The 17,196-nt window shown below is 46.7% G+C and overlaps 1 protein-coding gene across 2 annotated transcripts in view; it reads right to left on the reverse strand.

Annotated features, from left to right (window-relative positions):
• Positions 1-17,196, reverse strand: part of LRRK2 (leucine rich repeat kinase 2) — a 180,643-nt gene that overhangs the window by 39,698 nt on the left and 123,749 nt on the right. For both annotated transcript variants that reach the window (XM_060244741.1, XM_060244742.1), the window contains exons 36-42: positions 15,763-15,909; positions 15,315-15,506; positions 11,355-11,501; positions 9,146-9,246; positions 3,544-3,734; positions 2,344-2,504; positions 1,079-1,249 (exon numbers count right to left, since the gene is read on the reverse strand). In XM_060244741.1, coding sequence (XP_060100724.1) covers positions 1,079-1,249; positions 2,344-2,504; positions 3,544-3,734; positions 9,146-9,246; positions 11,355-11,501; positions 15,315-15,506; positions 15,763-15,909 — 1,110 coding nt within the window. The remainder of the gene's footprint in view (positions 1-1,078; positions 1,250-2,343; positions 2,505-3,543; positions 3,735-9,145; positions 9,247-11,354; positions 11,502-15,314; positions 15,507-15,762; positions 15,910-17,196) is intronic.

The raw sequence follows: 17,196 nt of genomic DNA on the forward strand, positions 1-17,196 counted from the left end.
TGGGGCGGAGTGTCATCTTATTACAACGTCATACTGCTTTCTCAACGGGAGGCTAGAGGTACCAACTTGATCATTAGGTGGCCACATATGACGATCAAGAAGTCATATTTTAAGAAGAAACGCAAGAGGTCAGTTGCTATTTATGAATAAATCAACTTCAAAAGTTGAAATACAGAATTACAAATAAAGAAAAAGGACAGGTCACCAAACCTCAGTATTCTCCATTAAGTATCTTTAAATTAAAGGTCATTGGATTCAGTTTGTCAGTTTGTGCTGCTGTTTCCTACACCATGGACAATACGATCTTTAAAATGCCTTCATAATAGCAAATGCAAGAAAACATTAAGTACAGTTAACACATACACAGTGTTTCACCGGGTTTGGCAGTTCCTCAAGATAGCAGATTTCTGGCTCTCTGAAAACTAAATTATTCCTGTTGTAGGACTGTCTGCTAGAAAGAAAAGTACTTCAAAGACTGTCATGAGCCCTGATGAGGAGGAGCTGGAAGGGTTAACAGACCTGGAAGAGTCGCCAGTCAGTTCCTCAGCTGAACAAACAGCAGCTGGCCCATCAATCACTCTCCAGGCACCAGTGTCAGCTGTTGACGATCAATCTCCTCCTCCAAGCTCTCCTCCTCCCATCTCAAGAGTTCGAAGCAGGCTCCGGAAAGAACTTTCAGAGCAAAGACATGAGGCACGCCGATGCTTCAGGTCTCTCAGCCCTGAGTTCTAGCAGAGTCACTGCCACTCAGGTAGCAGGCTGATTGAGACTCCCATATAGCTCCCACCCAGGAATTGGTAATCTTGTGGAAGTAACAAGTCTATTCTCTGGCTTGCATCCACGCTCCTTCCTGATCCTGACCTGCTTGATTTCCTTGGCACCCTGACCTTTTGGCTTTTGGACACTGACTTCTGATTCCGGTTTGTGATTCTGCATTGGTGACTTGGCTCCTGCTTGACTTCCTGGACTTTGACCTTGGACTGGCTTTGGACTCCTGCCTGCCTGCACCCTGAGAACGTGACAGAGACAACCACAACTTGCAGGTCCCTGAATTAAATATTAAGGAAATGAAAGGTACCTGGCAACTTTCCATGGATAGCTAATTCATCAAATTCATTTGGAAATTTCATGCCTTCTAATATTCTTCCACCAGCTGTTAAAATGTCATACAAGAGCAAGCCAAATGAATAAACATCAGCTTGCTGATTGTAAATAACATTTCCTCTTGCAACTTCTGGTGCTCTAAATCCTTAAAAAAATACAAAAATACATTGTTATGCTTCTCAATGGGAAGATAATGAACTTGTCATTAATTTCAAAACATAATGTTAAATGATCCATGGAATTCTATCCAAAAATTATCAAAATAGTATTTATTGCCTAGAAAGAATATGAGTTTCCTGAAAGTTAATTATGGGAAATAGATTATGAACCACTTAATAAGAGTAACCATCTCAATTCCACACATAAACATTCACAAATAGGAAGAGATACAGCATGTACAGGAAAATGAGGGTAATCTCAGAGTCAATGATATTGTTTTTTTCATTTCAAGCTTTAATATGCTAGGTAGCTGAAGCATACATTAAACAAACAAAAAACCCAGGCCAAACGTAATGCATGGTGAATGAATGAATAGCCCTGGAAGAAGTTAACTGTTTTAGACTTCTAAGCTACCTCATTCAAAATAACTAGAATTCCAAAACCCAGCAAATCACACTCACACTGAGCTATGTTAGAATTAGACTTAAGCTAGAATTAAAACAAATTGGGGGCCATTGGGGAAATGAAAGAGGGGCCAACAATAGGGAAATAACACGCCCTGAAATATCCCCTTCTGGGATTCTTACACACTTTTATCAGCTACCACCCTCACTGTGTGGAATTTCCTTGACTGGGAACTATTTGAATACTGTAGACATGAAAGCTCATACTGGAGGAAATGTTATTAGTCTGTTAAGAGATGCCACTAGACTTTTGTTTTGGTTGGCTACAATAGACTAACATAGGTTAGTTCACTGGAATGATAGACACCTGCCAGTTTCTACCCATTTTTCACCAGCATGTCATGATCAATAGTACTAGGTCTTATACATTTTTAGGTAAAGGTAAGTGAGACCAGAAAGCAGGTGCAATTTCTTGCATGCCTGAAGATGAAGAGTTGTCATTGAGGTGACAATCTTCCCAGCCACGCAAAAAGATGGATGGAGTTGACTCAGGAACTGGCTGGGGAATCTGCATTCCTGACGACTCACATCGCTTTCATGTGCTACCACCTTAACTTTGGTCCCACAGAGATTCCAGTGGCACTCTGATTTGATTTAAATATTACGACTTTCATACCTGGAGTGCCTTCTGAAGTTTTTATCCCCATTCTGCAACAATACTGAGAAATGCCATAGTCCGCAATCTTTGCAATGATTGCTGAATTAGGGTACAGCGTGAAAAGCAGGACATTATGGGGCTTTAAATCACGGTAGATAATCATTGCTGAATGTAGATACCTATTAGAAAAAGAAAATATCGAATAATCAAAGCTAGGTGCTATAGCAGTGTCAGTTTAACATCCTGTGCTCACAAGACTGGTAAGAACTGGTCAGACATACATCAAGTGTACTCTGGGGAGGCTTTAGCCTATGCTGATCACCGTCCTGTCTATGATGTAGATTGGGGCTGAGCAGGGCAATGTGGGATCAGTGACATGACTGGCTTCGGAGGGATCAGAGATTCACACTCCATGTTAAGCGGCAGGCAGTGGACTGAGAGCTATTAATGAAAACATAACATTAGTTGGAATTTAAGAAATGTTAAGCTCCAAGTCCTATTTCCACCAACCGGACAAATCTATCTTAACTTTTGCAGAACAGAGTGCACAACTGGTAAAAGGATAAAACGGATAAAGGGAAGTACTTCTTCACCCAAAGGGCGATTAACATGTGGAATTCACTGCCACAGGAGGTGGTGGAGGCTACAAGCATAGCCAGCTTCAAGAGGGGGTTAGATAAAAATATGGAGCAGAGATCCATCAGTGGCTATTAGCCACAGTGTGTGTGTGTGTGTGTGTGTGTATATATATATATATATATATGTATATATATATATATGTATGTATATAAATAAATAAATAAATAAATTTTTGGCCACTGTGTGATACAGAGTGTTGGACTGGATGGGCCATTGGCCTGATCCAACATGGCCTCTCTTATGTTCTTATGGTACTTATTCTTGCTTTCATAGAATCTGGAGCCTTATGAACATTATTAAATCTATGTTTCTCTTCCTGCAATAATCATTTCATAACTAACATGGAGTGCAAGACATGAAATCACTTGCAGCAGAACTTTAATTCAAGCAGTTAAATATACTACGGTATTAGAACTGCAATTAACAGAAATAATTGCTACTTATACATGAGCCTAAAATTGTTGGGTGTGAACAAAAGCATATTTGTGTGTGTGTGTGTGTATATATATGCAAAATAATAAAAATTTAAAAAGCTTTAAGACAGACTTGTCACTTGCAGACGGAAAGAAACGTTTTTACCTTAAGCCATCAGCTACATGTAAAGCTATCCTGTGCTGGAGCGTCCTGGTTAAAGTTGCACTGTCTTGTTGCAGCAATCGATCTAGTGATCCCTTAGGGGCGAGTTCCATGACCAGCATCCTGGGACGCACAGCTGCAGCCAGTAGAGACACTAAGCTAGGATGATGAAGGTGGCAAAGCACTGCAAGTTCCTAGACAGAATCAAATACAGGGGCAATTTTTAATTAAAAAAAATTAATTACAACCCCCTAAGATAAAGGAATAAAAATAACAAAATATAACAACGGCAGCAAGTCTACAGATAACCATCAAGAAAAGGTTCACAAATATCTAAAAGTATGTCCATGTGCAATTGTTGTCTATATGCCAATCGTTCAAGCGTTGATCAGGTTGTAAGTCCTCAAGACATTGGATTACTGGACGTGGACGTTTGTTTCTCCTGTGTTCCATTCAGTATTTATTACGGCCATTCAAAAGCAGAGGACAAAAAAGACAGGTTGCTTACCTAGTGCTCCTGGGGAGGGGAAGATATGACGGTGGGAATAGACAGATATACAAGGGAAGGAGACAGAGACAAAATGGTGCTCGGCCACCTTCCAGTCTACTTCCCATCCCAACGGTGGTAGGTAGCAGGGCCAAGAGGAAATGCTCGTCTCCGTCACTGGTGTTATGCAACGCCAGGTCCATCAATAATAAGACCTCGATCCTCAAGGAGTTTCTGCTCCAACAGGAAGTGGACCTGGCTTGCGTGACCGAGACCTGGGTGCGGGACGGAGAGACAGTAGCTCTCTCCCAGATGACCCCCCCCAGGTTACTCGGTCTTTCACCAGTCACGGAATAACGGGCGGGGGGGAGGGGTGGCGTTGTTCATACGGGAGGGTTACTCCTTTCGGGCTCTCCCGGCCCCAGAGATCAACGGCATCGAATGTGCCGGTCTGATGTGGGATGTTGGAGAGGGGTTGGCGGTCTGGCTGGTGTACCGTACGCCCAACGCACCAGCCAGCGCCTTACCATCACTATTGGAGGCAGTGGCGGGCTGGGCGTTGGAGTACCCGGGGCTCATGGTCCTGGGCGACTTCAATGTCCATGCCGATGACACAGCCTCCACTCAGGCGATGGACCTAGTGTCTTCCATGGCGACACTGGGGCTCTCTCAATTTGTCACAACTCCCACGCATCAGGCCGGGCACACATTAGACCTGATCTTTGCGTCCGGGATTTTGGTGAACGATATCGCGGTGGAAGCGGTTCCATGGTCGGATCACCTAGCCCTTAAGGCCCGTATGGAGATGTCGCCTCAACCCTGTATGGGCGGAGAGCCTATTTTGGCTCGCCCTCGGGGCTTGATGGACCCGGAACGGTTCCAAACAGCCCTGAGGGATCCCTGGCCCACTAGCAATTCCCTCGATGACCTGGTGGAAGTTTGGCAGGGCCAACTATCCAGGGCTATCGATGAAATTGTACCCCGGCGCCCTCTGCGCCCTCGTGTGAGGCTGGCCCCATGGTATACCTTGGAGCTACACCAGCTGAAACAAGGGCTCAGACGACTAGAGAGGCGGTGGAGGCATACTCGGGACGAAGCGACGAGAACATCCTATAGAATGTTTATGAAGTCATATGAGATGGCAGTCAAGGCTGCAAAGAAAGAATACTTTGCAGCCAAGATTGCATCTGCAAATTCGCGCCCAGCACAATTGTTTAGAGTAATTGGGGATCTAATAACATTGCCACAAGGCAAACCAAACGTTAGAGAATTAGAGATAGGCTGTGAGGCATTTGCGAAATATTTTGCAGATAAAATCTCGTCGCTCCGCCAAGACCTGCCTATCACATTAGATACAGTGAGTGAAATTGAGGCCCCGCACCTGTCTTCGGATTTTACGCTGGGCCACTTTGACCCACTCAGCCTGGAGGAAGTCGATGGAATCCTCTCTGCTGCCCGCCCAACAACATGCGATTTGGACCCTTGCCCCTCTTGGCTGATTAAATCTTGCCAGAGGGAGCTTAGATGTCCTTTACGGGACATCATAAATAGATCCCTCTCAGAGGGGCGTTTTCCAACACCTCTGAAAGAGGCCTTGGTCCGCCCCCTCTTGAAAAAACCTACAGCAGACCCGGCCGAATTGGCAAATTACCGACCGGTGTCTAATTTACCATTCTTAGGTAAAATTATCGAGAGGGCAGTGGCGTTGCAGCTACAGAGGTTTCTAGATGACGCTTCTGTCCTAGATCCGTGCCAGTCTGGTTTTCGGCCAGGCCACGGGACAGAGACGGTTCTGGTCGCCTTAGTAGATGACCTCCAACGGCAACTGGATCGAGGCGGTGTGGCAGTGCTGATGTTATTAGATCTGTCGGCTGCATTTGACACAGTCGACCATCGGCTGCTGATCCACCGCCTCGCTGACATAGGGGTTAGGGGGTTGGCCTTACAATGGCTTTCCTCCTTCCTCATGGGTCGGGGACAAAGGGTGGCAATTGGGGGTGAACGATCCCAGAGGCGCACACTAGATTGTGGGGTGCCTCAGGGAGCAGTTCTCTCCCCGATGTTATTTAACATCTATATGCGCCCCCTTGCCCAGATTGTCCGGAGGTTTGGGCTGGGTTGCCATCAATATGCAGATGACACCCAGCTCTATCTGCTAATGGACGGCCGGCCCGCCTCTGCCCCGGGGAGCCTAGATCAGGCCCTACAGGCTGTTGCAACATGGCTTAGGCTGAGTGGGCTGAAGCTGAACCCAGCGAAGACAGAGGTTCTCTGTGTGGGTCGTGGCGCTCTGGGGAAGGAAATATCTCTCCCGACCTTTGACGGTGCGCCACTGAAGGCGGCGCAGCGGGTAAAGAGCTTGGGTGTTTTACTGGAGCCTTCATTATCAATGGAGGCCCAGATAACAGCCACTGCCAAGTCAGCATTTTTTCATCTGAAGCGGGCGAGGCAGTTGGCTCCTTTCCTAGAGCGCCGGGACCTGGCAACGGTGATCCATGCGACGGTCACCTCAAGATTGGACTACTGTAACGCCCTCTACATGGGGCTGCCTCTGGGCCGGACCCGGAGATTGCAGCTAGTACAGAACGCGGCGGCCAGGCTGCTGCTTGGCCTCCCAAGATGGGAGCATATACGGCCGGGGCTACGCGAACTGCACTGGCTGCCGATTGTATACCGGGTCCAGTACAAAGTGCTGGTGATTACCTTTAAAGCCCTATATGGCCGAGGACCGACCTACCTGAGGGACCGTCTCTCCCTGTATGAGCCCCAGAGAGCACTGAGGTCAGTAGGTAAAAACAGATTGACCACCCCTGGGCCAAAAGAAGTTAAACTTCGGACTACCTATGCACGGGCCTTCTCTACCGCGGCCCCATGCTTGTGGAATCAACTCCCAGAGGAGGTGCGGGCCCTGCGGAACCTTGATCAGTTCCGCAGGGCCTGCAAGACCACCCTTTTCAAACAGGCATTCATGAACGGCTGACCAAGTCCACAAAGAAACATCAAAATGGTCCAGTCTGGAGATCCGCCATCATTACACAAACTGACAGGCATAGCGTCGATTAATAATGGTACTGTCAGATCTAACTTAATGTTTTTAGACTTAGTAACTGTTTTAACTAATGTATTAATCTGTTTGGGGTTAATTTAATGGTTTGTTAAATGTATTGTTATTTTGCTGTTGTTAGCCGCCCTGAGCCTGCTTGGCGGGGGAGGGCGGGATATAAATAAAATTTTACTTACTTTTACTTACTTTACTTACTATAACTTTGGCTCTTCGAGTGGTCATCTGTGCACTCACACTCATGCGTACTGGGATGTCTGCACATGCCCACTGGTGCTGAGCGCGAAAAAATCCCGGGCTTTTTAGGTACCAATTCAGGGATTGGCGCGGGCGCTCTATCCCATGAGTGTGAAGCGCAGAGACCACGGAGAAGATCATCCCAGTGTTCAATGGTAAAGGCACAGAGGGCTCATTTTCACTATCAGTTAGCCTCCAAGAGACAAGTAAATAGTTTTAAAAATGCAGACGCATCCTCAAAGACCAATGAATTAATACAAAATCTATATGAGTAATTACTTTCTCTCCAAAATACTGAAAAACTGGACAAACCCAAAGTATATATTTAAGATGTTACAACATCAGCAATTAGACACTTAGTCCTTTACTTAAAGGGTACTGTGGTGTCCAGCGAGGGTTACCAGGTCCCCCCCTCCCCGGCCACTGGCGGGGGGTGAGGAAGGTAGGGTTGCCAGATCCATGCTGGAAAACTCCTGCAGATTTGGTAGTGGAGCTCGGAGAGGACAGGGACCTTAGAGGGGTACGATGCCATAGCATCAATTTTCTCCAGGGGGATTGATCACTGCATTCTGGAGATAAACTGTAATTCTGGTGGATCCTCAAGTGCCTCCTGGAGGTTGGCATCCCTAGCATATTCTTAAATTAATTTTTTGCTGAATAAGTCACAGTTTAAGGGCTATAGAAACAATATAAAATTTTCTTTGGCAAAAAAGGGTGCTCTAACTGTCAGGGTAGTGTTCATTGAGATTCCAAAACAAAATAACTCTTTCTTCAGAAATAAGTTTCTTTATTGGATACACAATGTTTCTACTGGAGAAGACCATTGAAAGTGATAACATACATTGGATGGGTACTATCATATATTGGGGGTACATCAAAGGCAGGGCCCTTTAAATCACTCCTTAAAACAAAAGTTGCTTTCTCCCTCAGAGGTGTTTGATTCACACGCTTGCTATCTGTCTTTCCGGAGTCTACCCACACTCCCCCTTTCGCTTGGCGGCCTTGCCTGGCCTGGGAAACGGCGCGGTGTCTCTCTGTGTCCTGCCAGCCGTTTATTACCCCTGGCGCCCAAGGCCTCCCTCCCTCTGACATACCTTGCATTCTACTACAGGGCAAAAAGGTTAGTCTTGAACAAATAAACAGTATAGGCAATATGGTTAGTTTCGATAGGAAGCGATTGAACACAAGCTGACACTAACTCCTACTGATTTCTGATACTTTGCATATCATATTTAATAAATGACATGAAATATTTATAAAAAAATATTGTAGGTGTCATTTTCTGTATTGATTAAATGAGAGTTTCCGAGAGTGAGGGAGACCCTGAAACAGTGCTGCAGGGCTATATTTAGATACCAACACATACAGGAATTGTAAATACTGCCATTCAACAGAGGTTGACAGATCATATCTAGGCCTCAGCTGAGAAAAGAACAAAAACTTGTTATCATGATCTATTAATTGGTCCAAAGTAAAAATCCTTCTCTCTGTCCAATTATTCCACAAAAGATATTCTTTCCTAATTTTTAGATCTGGTATAATGTTAAAAGTGCTAACACTGATGTTTTTGTAATGTACAACTCTGCGCTGAGTGGCACCACTATAAAAATTTAGCAAAGCACCCTCTATGGGAGTAAGGTGTCTTGCTTGATCAGGTGATGGGAGAAAAATATGCTCTGCGCTTTAAGGGATAGAACTGCCTTTGCTCTCACTGCACAAATAATCACAAACAACCTTTTAAAAACGGCTTTGCTTTAAAAAAAAAAAACGATTAAAACCTTCTCTGCTGGCCTTCTCTAAAAAGCAGGAGTTTCTCTTACTTGTCTTAGGAGTCTAAGTGATGTATGCTTATTAAAAATCTTCACAGCGACTTCTTCACCACCGTAAGAAGCACGATATACAGATCCAAATCCACCATCACCTTTACCAAAAGAAAGCAGAGACAAGCGTTAGAAAAACACAGAGCGCAAGCCTTCCTCAGGTTAAGAAGGCTTGTTTTTCAAACACATGGAGCATCACTTCCATCAGTTCTAGGGTTGCCAAGTCCAACCCGAGAAATATCTGGGGACTTTGGGGGTGGAGCCAGGAGACTTTGGGGGTGGAGCCAGGAGACACTGGGGTGGAGCTAGGGGGGGAGGGGGAAACGGCGCCGGGGAGCGTGGCGAGCGCTGCTGCCTCTTCTCCGCACGCCTATCTGCTTCCTTCTTTCCAATGGAGGGAAGGCATTTCCAAGGCGTTGAGGTCCGTGCAGATGTGAGCGCCAGGACTCCCTTGGGAGTTTAATGGTGCTTGCCACACCCTTGCTCCTGGCTCCCCCCACCCCAAATCCCCTGATATTTCTTGAGTGGGACTTGGCAACCCCGCATGGAGACAGCAGCCTGCAGCCACCTCCTCCTCTTCCTCTGCCCGAGGCTCTGTTTACGCGCCAGGCGCCCCAATCCGCCCCCCACGTGGCCCGGGCAGGCCTATCGCTAGCTGGCGGCCGCCTCCAGCCAGGCCTGGTGTCCCCCTTCTCCCCGGAAAGCCCAGCTGGTCTTACCTGCTCCGGACCGGGCACACGCGGGGCTCGCCCCGGGCAGCGCGCAAAGGGTGCACTTGGCACGGCAGCGCACAAGGGAACTTGGCACGGGCCGGCGGGGAAGGCGCGAAAAGGAGGAGGAAGAGGCGGCCGTGGGCGGGGCCGAGCAGGGGCCCAATCGCCTGCCTTTGTCACCTGGCTGGGCCGCATTCCGCGCTGGAGCCTGAGCGGTCGGGAGAGGAGCTGGAGCCTCCGTAGCGGGTGAGCCAAGCAGGGGTGCGCAGGGTGAGGGCGCATTGCTGGCTGCATGCCCAGGGGGCGCTGCTCGGATGCAAGCGCTTGGGCGTGCAGTGCAGCGGCGCGGCGGCCTCGCCCCCTCAACCCCCGCTGGTGATGCTGTTCACCCCCAGCATCCTCCCCGACGCCGCCAGCAGCAGCAGGAGGACGCTGCTTCTCCCCCCCGCTTCCGTTTTTTGGGGGAGCGGGGGAAGAGGCTCGGAAACCTGGGGTCCCCCGCTAGAGCGGGGGGGTTGGGACCCCTAATCAGTTCAAAGCTGAGGGTGATTTGCTAAGCTTTCCCGAGCGGCAGACAAAGCTCCTGGAACCAGTTAGAGCTGAAATATTAACCATTAAATGAACACAATATTCATATAAAAGTAAGAGTATTAAAATAAAAATATACGTACAGTATTCAGGGTCACAGCATAAAGACCAACAAGACTTCCAAGTTCTAAGCATTTGAAACTCGTGAAGACTTATACCCTGGAAATCTTGTTGGTCTCTAAGGTGTCAGTTGGTCTCTAAGGTGTCAGTGGACTCAAATATTGGTCTTCTACTGCAGAACATGGCTATATCTTGATTCACAGCAATCTGTGATAAAATTGCTTCCAAATCGGCAGTCCTGCATATATCATGTATGGAGGCCCGACTTACAAAGCCATTCTACTCACAAGTCATTACTTGTTATCTTTCCTCCCATTAGCACTCTGAATGTGGCCAGCACACTCTCCATTACTAGTAGAAGTCACAATTTCTAAGAGATTTAGAGCATACAAATGGAAAACAAAGGGACTGTAGAATCAATGGTCCTATTTACATAGTGCTAAACCATGATTTGAAGTTAATTTTGAAAGATCACACACTCCAATGAATCAAATGTAGGATTACTGAAATTAACAGAACTTGTGCCACAACAGTGGGTTGCTTCCTGAACCAAACAATTATAATTTAGTTGAATGAAACCGTCATTAAATATTCTCATAACATAAAACATTGCAAATAAATTTTTGAGGTTAAAGAATCTGAAAAATATAACTTTGAAACGGTTGTTAGACATTGATTTAATATTTAAAATATTAATCTATTATATCTAAAAATATTAAATCTTTAGTATTCTCCCAAGGAAATTGTTAATACGTGTTTCACAATGCATTGGAGTCCCATACTAAATTTAAAATGAATGCCAGTCTCTGGTAGTTGAATCCACTATTTAGAGCAATAGTATTATTTACCTAAAAGAAATTCTGGTCTTTGGTCAAATTCTAGTTCCTCAGTGTTCAACATGATATTCCTAGGCAAATCAGCCAGTATCAGGTCAGGAGCAATCTGGGCTATTGGAATTGTAGATTTTGGCTGATCTGAATTTACCAAGAGGTCACCTACATTGAAAGACACAAGTATATTAAAGATGCAACAAATGAAACAGTGATATAAAATGACATACATTAGTCATTATTCCATACATCGCAGAAGTACAAACATTTCAGTAAATTATCTAGTGAAAATGTATATAAAAGTACCTTAGTACAGATGTATCTAAAAATAATTCTGTCTTGTGTTTCCCTAAAATAGTTAAGATGGCTGCCTTGTGGAAGACAAGGTAGAGAAATAAAAGATCAAAGGTCATGTGGACAGAATGTCTGCATAATTTCCAGGAACTGACATTAAGAAATGCTTACTTTTTGCTAGGTGGAGGCTTTTTGATTATAAATCTACAAATTGCATAGTTTTTGTGGGAGCTGGAAGCTTCTCTGTCAAGGGATGGAAAGAACTGCTATGCCCTAAAGAGATCAAGAACTGCAATAGGTGCACTAATTGTACCAGCAGTAACAAAAACGGTTTAGAGTTCCTCTGCTGGTCTGCTGATGACCTGAGTAAAGCCCTGTGGAATTTGTGCCCAGGACACCAAAGTGGTGGGCACAATAAGGAACATAATGACATGCTGCTAAGGCTTGTGCAAGTGTGGCAGACTCATGCTGTCAGCCACTTGTATAATATATAACATAGGTTATGCCCGGCACAAGGACTTGGCTTGTAGCTGGCATAAGCTACACCAGTCGCTACCTCCTGGCCCAGTGCCTCCACCAGCTAGGTCCAAGCCAAGCCCCTGAGGTACTAACAGTGCCATAGGGGCCCAGCAAGCAGCCACAGGGAAGGTAACAGGCTGCATGCCTACGTAGGCTTCCCAACCCTCCCACCCTGGCGGGGGACCCCAGGATTTCCAGCCTCTTCCCCCGCTCCCCAAAAAAACGGAAGCGGGGGGAGGGGGAGAAACGGCGCCAAGGAGCGTGGCGAGCCGCCCCATCTCGGAGCAGGCGACGTCGCTGCGCGGCTGCCGCCTCTTCTCCGCTTCACCGTGGCTGCTCCTCCGAGATGGGCTCAGGCTGGGCCCATCTCGGAGGAGCACATGGGATGGGGCGGGGAGGGGGCGGCGTGGCGGCATCGCCCGCTCTGCTCCGCCTCTGAGGTGGAGTCGGGGGGGGGCCAGGAGCGCGGCGGGCCGCGAGTCTGGGTCCTTCTAGGACCCGGACTCGCGGCTCGCCACGCTCCTGGCTGCCTCCACCCTCCCCTTCTCTGGTTTCGCCTCGGAGGCGGAGCGGGGCGGGCTACGCCACTGCGCTGCCGCCTTTTCTCCGCTTCACCGTGGCTGCTCCTCCAAGATGGGCTCAGGCTGGGCCCATCTTGGAGGAGCAGCTGCGGTGGGGAAGAGGCGGCAGCAGCGCGGCGGCGTTGCCCACTCCACTCCGCCTCTGGGGCGGAATTGGAGAAGGGGAGGGTGGAGGGAAGGAAGGCATTTAAAAAGTTGTGAGGTCCCTTTAATTTTGATGGACAGAACTCCCTTTGTTGTTCAACTGTGCTTGTCACACCCTTGCTCCTAGCTCCATCCCAGTGTCTCCTGGCTCCACCCCCAAAGTCTCCTGGCTGCACCCCCAAAGTTCCCAGATATTTCTGGAATTGGACTTGGCAACCCTATGCCTACGTGAAATACTCTTGAACCAGACCTGACTGGCAGTCGATTTTATGTACAAGGATTTTTTTTAAAGAATGGACACAAGGTCAGCTGAAGCTTATGTGTTAAATTGCTTACGATGCTTTAGTTATTACAAGCTACAATTCCTGTGAATGGTCATTATGATCACTCAGTATTCTGAGTTTGCTTATGATAAGGCAGAGGAAATTAGGTCTCATTTTGTTATAGAACAGCTGGTTGTACGTAACAGGAAATGTAGCTAAACCGCAAGGTCAATAGTTTATGCAACAGGAAACATTGCTTAGCTGCAAAAGGGTATGGGCGAGACTTACATTCCGTGCTGAAGTGGGGAAACGAAACCTAAAGTGTGCCAGAGGAGGAAAACGAAACTTAAGGTTTAACGGCCGTACAAGCGCCACATGTATCTTAAGGAAATGGGGAGGGGGATAACACGAGGGGTGCGTGATAGATTGAATGGGATAGGGCAGCGAGACTGTGAGGCTGCTGGCTAATTGGCCAGCAGAGACAGCCTAGGCGTGTCAGGAGTGGCTTATATTGAGCTGTGCTGCAACACAGACTTCAGAGATTTGGGTGCGATTTCTTGCCCAGTCTCTCCGTGCTTTGCAAACCACGAAATAAACGCTTGCTCCTTTGACCCATTCGTCCAGAACGCCTTTCTTCCAAATAGATTGGCCTTCTGGCCGTGACACTTAGACATGGCTGCATATCACTTCGGTGTTGGAAGTTCACTGACTGCCTGTTTGAAAGGTGCTGACATTGAACTATTAAACTTATATGGCCAGCATGCAGATATTTTCTACTCGCACTGAATTCCTCCAGATATTTTCTACTCACACTGGGCGTTTTCGCACTCACCTTCAAGTGGCGCGACCACCCTCTTCACGCCGGCGGATCTGCAGGGATTTCGCATAAGAAGCGCCGGAGCAGCCAAAAGAGCCGGAAAGTTCCGTCGCGAAACCCGCTCAAACGGAAACCGCCAAGAAGCAGGAAAACATTTGAGCGGCTTTTGCGACGGAAGTCGCCGGCTCTTTTCGCTGCTCCGGCGCTTCTTATGCGAAATCCCTGCAGATCCGCCGGCGTGAAGAGGGTGGTCGCGCCACTTGAAGGTGAGTGCGAAAACGCCCACTGAGTTCCTCCATCTCAGGTACTCCATGTTTCTCCACTTTCTGAAAAAAAAAGTGGTCTAAAGGGAGGTTGCCCCCAGCTTTGGAACATTGTCTCTGCTGCAGCCAATCATCTCCAGGAGCATGTACATGGTGTTTACACGGTGGGGGGGGGGTGTTGACCCCCTGTCTGGTGAAAATAAGGTTGCCAGCCTCCAGGTGGGGCCCAGAGATCTCCTTCTTTTACAACTGATCTCCAGCTGTTAGAGCTCAGCTCCCCTAGAGAAAATGGCTGCTTTGAAGGGTGGACTCTACGGCATTGTACTATGCCGCGACCCTTCCCCTCCCCAAATCCTGCCTTCTCCTGGATCCACCCCTGTCCCCAGGTATTTTCCAACAAAGAACTGGCAACTGAAGGCAAAAACCAGAAGTTTCATCATGCTTTAGAATCTGCAAAATCTATGGTAAAATCACAGAGCTTCAGTAGTTCTTTGAGCATCCCTTGACATCGCATGCTGGCATTATGCTGGCATGTACTTCCATATTCTACCTGCCAGCTGCTGAAAACAGGTTGCTGGGAGGTCTTCTGCTATAGTGGACCCTTTGGCAACTCTAATCCTTGCAGCTATTTTGATAGGTGTTTTGTTTGTTCTCTCTCTTTTTGCCCTCTGCTATTGGTTTTAATCAGGGCTTTCTTTCTTTTTTTAAAGTAGGAATGCAGTTTTGGTTGGCTTGGTATCAGGGGGTGGACTGAATATGCAAATGAGTTCCTCCTGGGCTTTTTCTACAAATAAGCCCTGGTTTTAATTTGATTTTAAGTATCTGTTGAGTTTTTTTCTTAATGATTGGCTGCATTAGTTGCTGCTTTACCTTGCATATTGCTAGTGTTTAGGGTCTAATAGATTGTCTTTGGATGCAAGAGATTTCTTATTTCATAAACTGCCTTCAGCACTTCAGGATGTCCTCCTGTGTAATACAACAAACATGGCTTCTGCACTTGAAGCTGATCCATTTAGCAATGTAAGCAATTTAAAACATTATGTCGACAATCACAGATAAAAACTTATTTGTAAAAAATACTTTACTGCACTAGATACCTTCTTCTGCTTTTTTAAGTAGGTCGTCAAGTAATATTTTCCGATGCTCGTCACCATCCTCAAAACTATACAAAGCCCACTTCTTCAAGAGTGTTTCTCCTTCACCACATACGTCCACTTCTAACAGCCCAGGAAACCACTCTTCCATTAGAGAATCGATGTGATCTACAACTTGCCCCAGGAGAATGCAACCTTAAAAGGTCAAGAAAATAATATCTGAACATACACATTTTATCTGTTTTATGTATATTTTAACACTATTATCTCCCGCGTTTTGTAAAAGCTCAAAAAGTTGCTTACAATTTGGTAATTATGGCAATAATGGTGTATAGCAATAAAACAGTAAATTACAAACATGGCCCAAATACAAATAAAAGCAAAACTACCTAGAAATTTGTAAAAAAAAAATGAATCCAACAATGCGACAGACCCCAAAATAGAATCTAACCTTTCCTGCAAGAAGGCACAGTAATTTTTAGGAAACTATTTGGATTATTTTCAAAAACTGCTGATTCCACAAGGGAGTATGCTTCGGGTGACCAGTTCAGGTATATGCCTTGCCTCCAATACATCCTGTTAGGACGAAGAGCTCGTTCTAGAGAGATAAAGACAATTTCATTGCTTTCTAATGTTGCTTTGGTTTGATAAAGAAAATGCCCACTTCAATCAGATATGCATAGCTGCTATTTTATAGTCCTATATGAAAGTACAGAAGACACACAGTAACCATTATATACTTGCATCTATCTCAGCATAGTGTCTAATGAATCACTTACTGGGGAAAAATGTTAGGACACCATAGGGTGAGCACAACATACAATACCAATCAGAGGCGAGTTGCTTCAGATATTCAATAATTCTCTCCCTCTTCTCTTCATCTTTACTTATTGGGGTTTTTAAGAAATACATAATTGTAAGATGAAAAGAGAAAATATAAAGAAGAAATAAAGTTTTAATGAGATTTTTAAACCCACCCCCCTCAGAACATCCAGAATCAGCATATTCATTCAGTATTAGTGTTCTATGTTAAATACTGCAGGTGAGGAGAGGAAAAAAAACCCAATCCAAATGACAATTAAGACTTTTCTTCTTGAAACCAAAACGTCTCCCCCCCCTTTGCAATCATAACTACAAAATTACAAGAATGACAAAAAAGATAACTGGGTGGAGCATCCCGTGTTGCGGCGGCGGCCACTGGGCCTGGTGAGGACAAGGGTCCTTGAAGCTCAGCTTTCCCTGTGCCCAGTCCACGAGGGGGTTGCCCTTTAAGAGCAAGGAGAGTCCCAGAATGAGGGCAAAGCAGGGCATGCGAGCAACATTGAATTGTACTTGCTCGTGATGGTGTTGGATCTGGAGTGTGACCGGGTGGGTATCCTGGGTCACCGGAGTGGAGGAGGCACCCGTCGATGGCTTCGACCATGGCCGGGGTGTCTTTGTCCTGCAATGAGATCTGGTATTGCTTCACAAAGGCCACGTCGACGAAGCAGCGGGCGGCCCCGGAGTCGACCATGGTGTAGACGAACAGCCATGTGTGAACATGCCCAGTGTGACCGGTATGAAGAACGGGCGGGCCCTGGCCAGTAACATAGGGTTCAGGGGACCTGGCTAGGTGCCCCAAGTCGGGGGGTCCACTCAGACTTGGAGCTGATCTTTTACTGACGGCGGTAGCACGGTACTGGGCTGGGCTTGGCGGGACAGCCAGAGGAGATCAGTCCCAAGGGCAAGCCTGCATAGAGCGAGTTACAGTAGTCCAGCCTGGAAGTGACAGTTGCATGGATCACTGTAGCTAAGTCCCGGGGGGCCAGATAGGGTGCTAGCTGTTTGGCCTGCCGAAGATGGTAAAAGGCAGATCGCACAACTGCTGTGATCTGGGCCTCCATGA

Source organism: Heteronotia binoei, chromosome 8, assembly GCF_032191835.1.
Source record: "Heteronotia binoei isolate CCM8104 ecotype False Entrance Well chromosome 8, APGP_CSIRO_Hbin_v1, whole genome shotgun sequence".
NCBI lineage: Eukaryota > Metazoa > Chordata > Lepidosauria > Squamata > Gekkonidae > Heteronotia > Heteronotia binoei.